General features: G+C 39.1%; 1 protein-coding gene across 7 annotated transcripts in view; it reads right to left on the bottom strand.

The window, feature by feature from the left end:
• Nucleotides 1–13,924, bottom strand: part of ARHGEF12 (Rho guanine nucleotide exchange factor 12) — a 151,466-nt gene that overhangs the window by 10,830 nt on the left and 126,712 nt on the right. For all 7 annotated transcript variants that reach the window (XM_073903856.1, XM_073903858.1, XM_025893525.2 and 4 more), the window contains 8 exons: nt 12,245–12,330; nt 10,198–10,323; nt 8,463–8,577; nt 6,638–6,738; nt 3,330–3,407; nt 1,938–2,013; nt 1,242–1,409; nt 281–368 (listed from right to left, as the gene is read on the bottom strand). In XM_073903856.1, the coding sequence (XP_073759957.1) occupies nt 281–368; nt 1,242–1,409; nt 1,938–2,013; nt 3,330–3,407; nt 6,638–6,738; nt 8,463–8,577; nt 10,198–10,323; nt 12,245–12,330 (838 nt within the window). The remainder of the gene's footprint in view (nt 1–280; nt 369–1,241; nt 1,410–1,937; nt 2,014–3,329; nt 3,408–6,637; nt 6,739–8,462; nt 8,578–10,197; nt 10,324–12,244; nt 12,331–13,924) is intronic.

Here is a 13,924-nt window from a genome sequence, read left to right as displayed (position 1 = left end):
ATTATGGATACACTTCGCATTAAAAAACTTCACTTGGCACTTCTGAGAATTTTTCTTTAGAAAAGATACTTTCAGTAGTATAGAATCAAAATATGGGACATCAATCTAAAAAGGAACACGTTCTTAGAAAAATATCTCAAAAAGAAAACAGGAGAAGTGCTTGTTTCAAAGTAGGTTTTGGTTTCCAAAGTACTATTACAAAAACCAAGTTAAGTTGATAGAATAATATGTTCAGGATAATAAAAACTATTAGAGAAAGGTAGCACTATCCAATACATACACAGTCTTTTCGGAAACGGTCTGTGCCACCAGTTCATAAATTTGGGCTCCGTTGTCTGACATGGAGATGACAAATAAAGCTTTGTTATCTGGAAGAAAGAAGACAGAAATTACTCTAACAACATGAATATGATCTACAGAGGCCATGAAGGATGATGCTTCTAAGGTCCCAGTTCATTATGCACCTTAATCTGGGTAAAGGTTAACGGGCTCACTTTGTAGAAATTCATCAAGCTATACACTTAAATTTGTGTGACTTATTGTACGTTACATTGTATATACTATACTCCAACAAAACCAAGATCATAAAAACTAGCAGGGATTCCACAGTAACTCCGTAGAAACAAGGAGGTGTCCATATATCTGAATGACTGAACACTAGGACGTTTTTGCATTTATTTTGAATTGCCCTTTTGCTAAACAGTTACTTAATAATATTCAATAAATGGTAGAGAAAAGAGATCACCAGTTTATCTTGCTGTTACAGAACTAACAAGGTTTAAAAGGGACTCCACTGTTACCACAGTTAATATATAATTTGCTAACTTAAAATGATTTCAAAAATCCCAAGCTACACCCACCTCTCCATTTTTGTTTGTTTGCTCTTTTATCACAAGTCAAAAAGCATACCACTCTAAGGAAAGCCTTTTCATTGGGATTACCTCTCAATGCACCATCTTCCTTGGTGTCTATGATTTGAACATGGAATAAAGATCAAAGTAGCGTGCAGGAAATTTTCAAGTGCAGAAAACTGCTCAGAGGAACCTAGGCTTCTCAAGTAATTAATTTGGGGGTATAAACTCTTAATTTACTTTCTAGGCAGTAAATACATTTCATTTCATTTGTCTAAGAATACAAAGAAACAAAACTCTATACTAGTCAGGCTATTTGAACAATACCGACTATCTCGTGCAACTTTATGATGAACCTGAGGGTTACTGTCACTCTGCGGACATACTTGCCTGTTGCCACTTGTCGAACCAACACTGTATTCAACTTAATGACAGGGCTAAATGTGTGTTTGCTATCAGCGGTAGATGCCAGAATCTTACTATGACATCTTAACACCAGTCTGTCATCCTGCTTTTGTAACAATACAAGAATGTCTTCGAGCAGCAATGTGTATAGATCTAGAAACCAAAGTGGGGAGAAGGTGATTAGCGCAGAAATTGAGATGTGTTTTATAAACTTTATAACAATTTGACAGAGAAAATTTATTTCTGTTAAATCTAATACGTTTTAAAAATTGACTTGCTATTGTCTTTTTTAGTTTCATTTTTTAATAATTCATTTTTATATTGTATCACACCAAAGTGTCAGTCTGTGACTGACAAGACATAGAAAAAACCCCAATGATTCCTCATCACAGATAGTTTGAAATGGAGTGGTTTAAAGAAAGCCTATTAGGAAGCTCACTGGCATACATGAATGCTGGAGACAGGACTGAATCATGACAAACTTTTCTGCTTCAGCCCTCGGTGAATATTTAACGCACTTCACCTAGAACAAAATCACATAAGCAGATCTTCTGCAAAAATAACACAGAGCAGCACTGCTCACTGCTGTCACTGAAACCCGTAAATGGCCGTCTCTTATCTTCCGCCCGAGGGAACTTTACTTCTTCCACTTTCCCCAAAACTGACAGACATTACACCTACCAATAGTTTTATCTCGATTCACCTTCCAGACCAATGGCCCTTCATGGATCATCTTCCTTTTTGTTAAATCCAAATTCTGCCAAAATAAAGAGAATTACACACAAATTATTTCCAAGCACTTAGTGTGATGATATTCCAGAGAGTCTCTTTTCAAGAAATTCCTCATATAAAAGATACCATTTACCTTCACTATCATTATTGGTATCTGCCAACTACTGAACATAGAATAAAGACTAAGTTACAGTAAACTGCATACAATATCCTAAGTTAGAGGTATCTTGTAGAAAAACATTCAGGAGTGCTGCCTCCTAAATCTCACACTAAATAGATGATAATTGCTTATGAAAATGAAGTTACAAACATTCAGCCACTGGATTTGCAGCCCACCCCCTAATTTTTCTATGAATAACTAGATGAGGATAACGCATAGCTTATCTACGTAAGAGGCCCGTGAGCGCCAGGCTCTAGTTACAAAGTTCTAAGGAACAGTACTCATGAAAAAGTCCAGGTAGTACTTGACCTTGTTCCATATATTAATTATTTTCTTAAAGATTTATTTATTTATTTGGGGGGGGAGCAGCGGGTGAAGGAGAGATAGAAACCCAAATAGACTCCTCACTGAGCATGGAGCCCAATGTGGGACTTGATCCTGGGACCCTGAGATCATGACCTGAGCTAAAACCAAGAGTTGGACACTTAACCAAATGAACCACCCAGGCACCCCTAAATACTAATAATTTAGTAAGAGAATCATCTCTCAGTATAGGTAGCTCTAGAAAAATCTCATTCCCTGGAAGTGAAGGCGTTGAGCATATTAAGCATGCTTTTGATAAGCTGCTATATATGATATAAAAGTCTAGTTTACCAGCCACCAAATAAATCTACTCAAACCACCACCTACTGAAACAGTACAAGAAAGACTGAAAATCCCAAGCAGTTCTTTAATACAAGAGCCCTAAATGATAGAAATGGCAATTACAAAATACTTTACTATCATTCCTGTAACGGTTTCAACATTTCTGCTTTTGAAGAGCTTCATGAAAACAATTACCTTGTTCTACTCAATAATCTGGAAAGTTCCCAGAGCAAACACCCCCTACTCTCATTCACACTATGAGAACACAATAAAATTAAATAACTAACGTTCCTTAAGTCCCCCACAAATTGTTATATAAAGTTAGTTTTACACAAAATATTCCTCTAATGAAAGACTAAAGTCATCTTCACATAGACCAGACGTTGAAAAGGAAGAACAGAATCATAAATATAGACAATTTATGATATAAGAACTTCTTCAGGTGATGGATGTCCCTCTGAGATGCTAATACCCCGCCAGGTCTTTAGTAAATTGTGTTTTATTATTTTTTTAATTATGATTAGACCATCTCTCACCCTGAGCTCTTCCACGTTTGGGTACTCTGACAACTTCAGATTGGAGGTATCCAGACGACGTTGATAGTCTTCTAAACGCTGAAAATTAAGACGAGATGGAGCCAAGGTTACTGCTTTGGGTATCAATGGTCTCCCTGTTCCAAAGCCAAATGGATGTTTTTAACCTGCATTTTACAGAGCTCTCTGCAACACTAGACATGATTGACAGCTCTTTCTTTCTTTGAGAGTGAGCACACGGCAGGAGGAGCAGAGGGAGGTGGAGAGATGGAGAGAGAAACTCAAGCAGACTCTGAGCTGAGCACGGAGCCTGACAAGGGGCTCAATCCTAGGACCCTGAGATCATGACCTGAGCCAAAACCAAGAGTCGACGCTCAACCAGCTGCACCACCCAGGTGCCCCACAGCTCACTCTTTCTTAAACCACCCCCTTTCCCTGGCTTTGGAGACATCACACCCTCCTAGTCTTCCCCTTCCCTCTTTGGCTATTCTTGCTCAATCTGCTTTTCAAACTCACTGACCTCTAACTAGCTTATGGTTATTTTTTGAATATATAAGTATGTACCTGGTACAAAATTTGAAAAGTAATATAAGGCACATAATGAAAACGAAGTCTCCCTCCAATTCTGTCCTCCTGCCTCCCCTCCCCCAATTTTCTCTAAAAAAGCAATCTCTAATACCCATTTCTTAGGTAGCCTGTGAGAAAAATTCTAAGCAAAGAGAATATATGCATATATAAGTATGCTTGTCTCTGTACATGTTGTGTGGATATATATCCTTTTAAAAAAGATATGGTAGCATAATATATAATATTAATATATTAATATTAATATAATTAACATAACATATTAATATACTACTCAAATGGTAACATGATCACATACACATCTCTGTGTGTTTATTACTCATCAATATATCTTGGAGATTGCTCTACATTAACACATACAGAGAGAACTCACTCTTTAAATGACTGTATGGTATTCAGCTCTACGAATGAACTACAGTTTATCTAACTACACTTTATTGATGGAGATGAAGTTACTTCCAATCTTCTCCCATAACAAATAAATACTGTTATAGCATGGCCTTAAAACATATATTTTTATAGATACAGGTAGATACACCTGTTAAGATAAATTTCTAAAGAAACAACTATTATACCAAAGCATATGTGTATTTTCCCCAAGACTATAAAAATGTCGAAGTATACAGAAAAGTCTAGTGAGTGCCCATATACCCACCACTTACATTCCAGTTAATATTTGATATATTTGTTTTATCATAGGTCTCTTCATTCCTCTAGCTATCCATCAATCCACCACATATTTTGAGTGCATTTCACAATAACAAATGTAAGCACACTTTACCTTTAAACATTTTAGTGTGCATATCATTAACAAGAGTTCGATATTTATTTAGTTATTTTTAAAGTAAAATTTATATACAGTGAAATGTATATATTTTAAGTGTACCTTTCCACAAGATTTCACATATGCATGCACCTGTGTAAACACCTAGCAACATACGAAATATTGCTATCACCACAGAACGTCTCCTCATGCTTCTTCCTAGTTAATATCCGTCCCCACAGGCCCAGTGACAACCACTTTTCTGACCTTTTTCCCACCACTGATGAGTCTGTTCTAGAAGTTCATAGAGAAAAAATTATACACACACACACACACACTCGTCTGCATTCTTTCACTCAGCATCATGTTTGTGAGATTCATCCATGTTGTGTGTATCAGTAGTTCATTCCCTTTTATTGCTGGAATTTATAATCCTAGTTTATGACTATACCTCATTTGGTTTATGCTAGAAACATTCTTGTACAAGTCTGTGGGCACAGATCTTCATTTCTGCTGGGTAGATCACTAGGAACAAAATCGCTCGGTCAAAGGGCAGATGTATGAATATGTGCATTTTTAATTTAGGTACATATTGCTGAAGTGCCCCCTGGGGTTTTATCATTTTACACTCCAAACACCACATTTGAAAGTTCCTGTTTTCCTACAGCCTCATCAACAGAGATGTCATCATACTCAGTTCCTAAGAAATTATATCCAGGTCCAGGGATTCAATTAGTTCGATATATGCTCACAATTTACGTTTTCCTCTTCGGCACAGTCCTCTCAGAGGTGGATCCATATAGCCAAATGCATACTATACAATTTCACCTCATATCCCAGACTGAACTCTGCATCTGCCCCACAAATCTAGGGCTTCTTCCCTCAGCCTGTCCCCCCCCAAATGTGCAAGCCAGAGACCTGGGACTTATTCCTACCGTCACATCTCTCTTCAAATCCTTCTCTAAATCAGTCACCACATCCTATCAGTTACCTTCTAAACACTTCTCCAATTCTTGCATCTCTTGAGTCACCACCATCTGTCCTGAACTGCTGCAGCAGACTAGGCTGAGCTCTCTCACCCCCTCTGTCCCCTTCAGCCCATTCTCCATAGACTGGCATGAGTGGTACTTACAAGGCCAAAAATCTGAACACGCCACTCTTCTTAAATGTCTATAATGAATTTCTACTGCTCTCAACATCAGTATCTTTTAACATTGTCCACAGTAGGGCCCTGTATGACTTGGTTCTGATCTACTGTACCTCATTTCACACCACTCTGACTTTGCTTTTTAGGCACGATCTACACTAACCTAATCATTCCTCAAACAGGCCATGCTTCCTTTTTACCCCAGGGCTTCTGTATACGCAGTTCCCTCTACTTGTAAGGTTGCCCCCTTCCACATTCTTTTGGTTTATTTCCATTCACTTTTCAGAGCTTGGCTTAAATGTCAGTTCCTGAAGGAAGATTTCTCCAACGGCCACCACCCAACACCCTCATATCAGGCTCGCCCCACCCCCCCACACTATTACATATTTCTAGCATCCCCAAATTCTCCTTCATAGCAGGTATCACAACTCATATAAAATACTTGCACTAAAATCTGTTCAATACTTTCTATTCTGCTAGAAAATAAGCTCAGTGTGGGCACTTATTTATTTACTTAAACACCCTATATCCTACACTCAGCATCCACTCAGCATCCAGATACTCTAGAAATATCTGCTGAATGGATAGATGAATGAGAGAACAAACAAGTAGCTAGAGATGCTCAAAAAAGCCAAACACAAGTCTGATGTTCTACCACAAAACTAGTCTGGACCCACCTAACTACTTGAATAGCTACCAAATGCCCCATCTGTCAATTATGTAATGGTAATTCAATTATCATTTCACAAATCACAGATAACACTAGCTTAATACGCTCGCTACATCATCCTGTATCTTTGCTTTCCCCCTTCTTACCTGTTTGTTTTCTGCCTCCTTGACAGCCTGATTTACATAATTTAGGATCTGACGACAGTGATCTGCAGCTTTCTTCACCTTCTCCCTTTCCATTGGCCATTCTAAGCATGGGGCAGGGGGAATCCAGAATGCAAAATAAAGGAAATCAGAAAGGAACATAAATATAGGTATGTAAATGAGATATCATTTTATGTCAACAGTTACAAAAACATACTAAGACCTTCAATATTTTTTTTTAAAGATTTTATTTATTTATTTGACAGAGAGAGACAGTGAGAGAGAGAACACAAGCAGGGGGAGTGGGAGAGAGAGCAGGAAGCCTGATGTGGGGCTGGGTCCCAGGACCCTGGGATCATGACTTGAGCCGAAGGGAGACACTTAACGACCGAGCCACCCAGGCACCCAACCTTGAATATTTTTATACCGGGCTAAAATCTATGGCAGACTCTCAACTCAGATAATCTTTGGACAGATGAGACAGCTTATGACAGTACATTAAAACATAAAATACTCATCTTTAAAAAGAAGCCATTGTATAGAATCCCAAGTTCAAGAAGCGATGCTTTAAATCAAGTATCAGCCCCCCCTATGTTATGCACTCCAGGGAGCGGGTCTCATTCACATTGTAAGCTATATAAATGGGACCCCTTCTCCCTTTAGAATCTCCTCTGAGTGCAGAGCCTATGTGATTATGTGATTATGTCCAGTGGACTTGTTAAGCAATAATTTTTAAATGATAACACAATTTAAAATAACTCCAGAATAAGTTCCTTTGAATTTGAGATTACATTTATTTTATTTATTTATTTGAGAGAGAGTGCCAGCATTAGGGGGAGAGGGAGAGGGAGAAGCAGACTCCCCTCTGAGCAGACAACCCAATGCGGGGCTCGATCCCAGGATCCCAGGATCATGACCTGAGGTGAAGGCAAGACGCTTAACCAACTGAGCCACCCAGGCGCCACTTGAGATTACATTTAAGGAAAGAAAATAGATTACTGCATTTGTATCATTAAAAGATGAAATTTACCAAAATGTGTTGAGATTACATTGAGGTCTACATTGTAAAGAATGCCAAAACTGGAATATTTAAAATTACAATCCTCTGAACAACAGTCCACCTATACTGAACAGGTATATTAAAGTATAAAAATTAACATGTAGGAGTATTTTCAAATTCTCAGGCATAAGAAACAGGAATTTGATTGCATAAAATTATTAATGAGAACAGAGTAGAAGAGCTTAAAGCTCAACTGAGAAACTGGGATTCACTTCCTGGTTCAAAACAGGAGAGCTGGGGTGATAACGCATTGGTCGGGTTTAATTAAAGTACATGTATAAACACAGAGCATCTCTTTACCCACCATAAGACTTCTTCAAAGCAAATACAACCTACGCTATATGAAGGACTGTACAAAGTGCACTTAGTCTGGAAAGTGCCAGATAACCAATATTGTGCACTTGAGGGGCTAAACTGCTCTCCGTCACAACTACTTAATTCTGCTTGTTGTAGGCAAAAAGCAGTCAGAGACAATTTGTCAACCAATGAGCACGACTATGTTCCAATCAGACTTTTTTACAAAAATAGGTGATGAGCCAGATTTGGTCCACGATTCGTAGGCTGCCAAATGCTGTGTTTAATGTGCTTCTAATGGAGCACATTAAATCAAAGAGCCTCAAGAAGACTGGATTGGATCTTGTTAGAAAACATTGCCAGACTCTGGAAACTGAACCCTTGGGCACCAGGACGCAGTGAGAGATTATTTAGCAGGACGTGGGGTTTTTTGTTTTGTTCCTAAGCTTTTTAATTTCAGTGAGAATGCTGTACCTGTGTATTTGGCAATATTATCCAACAGAAGAGGGTACTTCGTAAGCCTCTGCATTTGGGTAGGAATGATATCCTTCAGCTGCAGACGGCGACACAGAGGATTACTCTCAGCATCCTAAAATTAAAATAAGTGAATTTGTGATTCTTATCAGGACTATAGTTACCCATCATGTGCCATCTAGTCATCATGGATGGGTCTACAACATCACCGTTCTGGTTATTAGATCAAGACTTAAAAAAAAGCGAGGTGTACCATGGCCACACTATACTTCTGCTTTCTCCTTTACTCACATAATGGGGGCAGGGAGGCTTTATCACTAAGCCAGTGGCTTCTTTCTTATCTGTTTAAGCAAAAATTGAGAACATTCATGATCAACTCTAAGAATTGCTTGCTTGTGATAAAACAGTTTTATATTCACATATTCATTCCTATGATTGGCATTCCTACCAAAAGTTAGTCGGCTGATTTGCTACTTGCCATTCTAAGTAGGTACAATGGATCATCAGGCTGGATATACCCCAGTTCATCTCTAACAGGGTTCTGCAAACTTGAGGAAAGTGCCAGACAATAAATACTTGGGGCTTTGCATGCCATACAGTCTTTGTCACAACTACTCAGCTCTGTTTTAGCACAAAAACAGCCACAGACAGTACGTAAATGAATGAATGTGGCTGTGTGTAGTGGAGAGTTCTGAGATGGCCTTCTAGATTCCCACTCTCTAGTGGACATACTCTGTATAATCACCTCCCCCAGGGTGTGGACAGAACCAGTGAACACGATGGGTTATCACTCATATGATTAGGTTACTATCAGTTAACTTTGTGGTGATCAAAAAGGAAAGTGTTTCCTAGGTGAGTCTGACTTAATCAGAGAAGCCTTTACAAGAAAGCTGCCAGAGAGACACGATCCTTCTGGCCTGCGAGAAAGGAAACTATCTTGTAAACTACCTGTAGGGGCCACGTGAAAGAGACACGGGCGTTCTCTAGGAGCTGAGAGCAGTTTCCAGCCAATGACGACAAGAAGACAGGGATCGCGGTTACACATTTACAAGGACATGAATTCTGTGAACCACCAGGTAACTTAGGAGAGGACCCCAAGTCTCAGAGGAGAACTGCAGCTCCAGCCGACCCCTTCCTTTCAGCCTGGTGCAAGCATGAAGGGAGGACCCTGCCAAACAATATCTGTACTCCTAAACCACTCCACAAACGCTGTGACATAATGCTCTTGCGCTAAGTTGCTACGTTTGTGGTAATTTGTTATACTGCAGCAAAAATTTACTACACTGTGTTCCAATAAAACCCCACAAAAACAGGCAAGAGGCTGGACAGGAACTGTGGGCCCTCGTTTACTGACCCCTGATAGACACCAATATACAGACCTCAATAAGCATGGCTGTTGGCACACTCTTCTCTGGGCTAGTTATGAGCCCATTCTCGCGCCCCCCCCATTCTCGTGTTCTGACCATATTACTGTAATAGCTTACACGGGACATTTCCTGACAATATCTCCACGGCAAGGTGGACTTCTCCGTCAAGTATTTTAACCCTGACATATAATCTTCATTATTTACCATTCCAATATCACCTTTATACTCCCCAGGAATTTAAGAACTAATGCATGGCTTTAAAAAGGGTTAACATAATCCTTGTAAGAATCTTAGAATTCCCCCAGTTTATTCTCTATTTGATAAAAAATTTGCACTATTTATTTTCTTACATGACTCACTCAACTCACTTGCACAAAGGTCTGGAATCGAGAATCCTTTTTCTGACGAGACTTGATCATTTCCAGGGCGAAAGGTTGGTTACTGCAAAAGGTAGCAGCGGCGTGCTTCAACTTGTCCTCCCCTGGTCCACTGAACTGTGCCAAGAATGCAAAGAACACAACGAAGAATGGCAGACTGAGCTTATCTGAGGCCAGGCAAAATGAGAGACAACCACGATCCTTTCAATATTCCGCTAAGTGCTCTCAAGTGACAAGAAACGGAGACCTACACATCTCTGTGGACTATCAATGTTTCTCCATTAAAAAGGTCAGACGCTGACACATCCAGACCTTTTCTGATCACATTCCAATGTTTTCCTGTTCACAGCCTCCCACAATTTACTACCTTTCCAGTCTAGACCACTTCTAAATTAAACAGAAAGGTTAACACTAGAGGAATAGAAGACACAAAAGGCTTAAAGACTGAGATTAACATTTGACTGTCTTAGAATCTGATGGCTTCACAGAAGTTACTAACTGCTCCAGGAAGAAAATCTGTGGGATTCTAATTGATGCTTTACTGTGTCATACTACAGATTTTCTGTTTCAGGGACACCCGGGTGGCTCAGTTGGTTGAGTATCCAACTCTTGGTTTCGGGTCAGGTCATGCTCTCAGGGTCCTGGGATCAAGCCCCAAGTCAGGCTCCATGCTCAGCACGGAGTCTGCTCAAGATTCTCCCTCTCCCCCTCTGCCACTCACCATGCTGTTGCTCTCTCTCCCTCTAAGAAGGATGGATAGATAAATCTTTAAAAAAAAAAACTGTTTCAAGTTGAGTAGTGTGCTGCCAAGCCAAGAGAACTCAATTACAACTTTCACTGCTACCCTGAGATCAAGAAACAAAATGAGCCACACTATCACCAAGTAGCTGTAGAGTAAGCTGGGTTTTTCAAGGACATTAAATCTCCTTAGTAACAATAATGCCTGAGTGGGCCTCGAGAAGATGCTTTGGAAAGCTGAGTAAACGCAAGGTGAGACTGGACTGTGACTCCCTTATGTTTTCGATGAGTCAAGTAGCTGAAAGATCTCCTACGGGATTAGATTCTTAGCCATGATCTCAACATCAACGAAAGGAGTAAGATGAACATTGTTTTAGTCAACTTTCTAGTATTCAATCTTTTAAAAAGTTATCATTGTACAGTTACCAAAATCCCGTGGCATTTCCTCAAGTAATCTCCATACTGAAGTAAGTTTCTGTGAGCATATCTAAACAGTTCCTGTTCAACCTGTGTTAATATTTGGAGAACTATGTCATACACTTCACTATTACTCACAGCCTTAACTATAGTACTTTCTTTAAAAGTTTGGATCAAACCCATTTTCCCCTAGGAAAATTTTCTATACATCCTAGTGTGGGTCTCCCTGCTGTATCTTCCCATAACAACCTGTACTCTCCCTTTTTTGTAACTGTTATCACACTTGAAAGGACTAATGACTGTTTTCCCACTGGTTATAAGCGCCACCCAGGCAGGAGCCATGTCCGTCATGATTGCCACCGTCTCCCCAGCACCTCGAACAGTGTACATACTGTGGGGTACATTCTCACAGAGAGTCAGACAGAAAAACAGAATGTGACAAACAGCTATGATAGTCTCTGAACTCTTATTCTGTAAATAAGATCAAGTAACTGTCACTTTTCTACTTTTGTGATGATAGTTCTGGATCTATAACTGTTTAATGTTTTACAGTCTAATTCTGAGATTTGGACAACAGAAGATGAAAATTCTACGTTAGTTACATTATTTTCATCAAGATTCATTTGATTCTCTATTTGTTAAAACACAGAGAACTAGTATCTTTGATGAAAAAAGAGCACTTAGTTCGAATGAGCACTTATTGAAAAATATTAACAAAAAGAAAAATACTAACCAAGAGAATACATACTTGGACCCCTTTCATCTTTACAGGAGCTTTGCAAAATGGATGAGTTTGCATATTTGGAAAGATTAGTTACTCAACCTTGAATCTGATCTTTAAGTATCTATAAAAACACTAAAATGAAATAGCCAATTTCCTTACCCAGGTCAGCAAATCTTCTCCAATCTGATCAATAACTGAGGTCTCATTCCTCTTTCGAACAGCCTTCATTTGCTCATTCAAGCCAACTAAGGGGGGAAAAAACAATGGAAAATAATTAAGCATGCACTCATTTTAGTCTGCATTACTGGTTGTACTGAGAACCTAAATTTTCAAAAAAAAAAAGGATTTCACAGTAGTATAGCTTGCCTCTAGTCTCCTTAAATATAAATCTGAACACAATTCTTATGCATACAGATATCTGTGAGCTCCATCTGAAAAACAGGTGCCAAAGCATAAAACAATGTGGAAATAGCACATTACATACAGTATGGGTACATCACATATGCATTTAATTTCAAGACCCCATCATAACCATGCTCATAAAGAAATTTAAATAGAACAGGTGATTCTGCCCACTGTTCCTCTCAAAATGTTTATGTTCACAGGCAGTGGATATAATCAACCTGAACTTGTCAATGCATGCTGGTGAAATCTAAGATCACCCACAAAGACATAAAAGGCATCAATTTGGTAGGCAGGTGTTGGCAGGTGGTGATGGCAACCTTGACAAAAGAAAGCTTGAGAATTAAGGATCACAGAGAAGCAGTGACTTACAGAGAGAGGAACTGTGTCTACAAAAGTCTGAGGTGACTATAACCAAGGAAAGCCAGCAAGGTAGAATTTTTTATATATCTACTCAAGCATTTCAAGCAACAACAAAAGAATTTAATTCCTGAAAATTACCCCATCATGAAATTACACACTGTATACTACATAGACTATACACACACACACACACACAATTATATGGGATATATTTAAAAACATTACACTGCAATTGATAAGACATTTCCAAGGGTAAATTTAATTATTCATATTTTTTTAAATTTTTATTTTACTTATTTTTTTTTATTATGTTATGTTAGTCACCATACAGTATTCATATTTTTCACCATAGACATTAACTTCAGACTCTAAGTCCTGTGGTAACACTGTATACAAAAGGCTGATGGTGCGGGTGAGTGTCTGGGGAGGGAGGTATTCCACGATCTGATCACTTCTTTTTTTTTTTTTTTCCCCCGAATTTTTTTTTTTTTATGTTAATCACCATATATTACATCATTAGTTTTTGATGCAGTGTTCCATGATTCATTGTTTGTTCATAACACCCAGTGCTCCATGCAGAACGTGCCCTCCTCAATACCCATCACCAGGCTAACCCATCCCCCCACCCCCCTACCCTCTAGAACCCTCAGTTTGTTTTTCAGAGTCCATCATCTCTCATGGTTCGTCTCCCCCTCTGACATACTCCCCTTTTCTTCCTCTCCTGTTATCTTCTTCTTTTCCTTTTTTCTTAAAATATGTTGCGTTGTTTCAGAAGTACAGATCTGTGATTCAACAGTCTTGCACAATTCACACCGCTCACCGTAGCACATACCCTCCCCAATGTCTATCACCCAGCCATCCCATCCCTCCCACCCCCAACCACTCCAGTAACACTCAGTTTGTTTCCTGAGATTAAGAATTCCTCATATCAGTGAGGTCATGTGATACATGTCTTTCTCTGATTGACTTATTTCACTCAGCATAACACCCTCCAGTTCCATCCACGTCGTTGCAAATGGCAAGATCTCATTCCTTTTGATGGCTGCATAATATTCCATTGTGTATATATACCAC

This window comes from Callorhinus ursinus, unplaced genomic scaffold (genome assembly GCF_003265705.2).
Source record: "Callorhinus ursinus isolate GAN/ISIS: 27379988/994484 unplaced genomic scaffold, GSC_fseal_2.0 scaffold19, whole genome shotgun sequence".
Classification (NCBI taxonomy): domain Eukaryota; kingdom Metazoa; phylum Chordata; class Mammalia; order Carnivora; family Otariidae; genus Callorhinus; species Callorhinus ursinus.
Note: the sequence above shows the minus strand (reverse complement) of the source record. Positions and strands in the feature narration are given on the sequence as shown.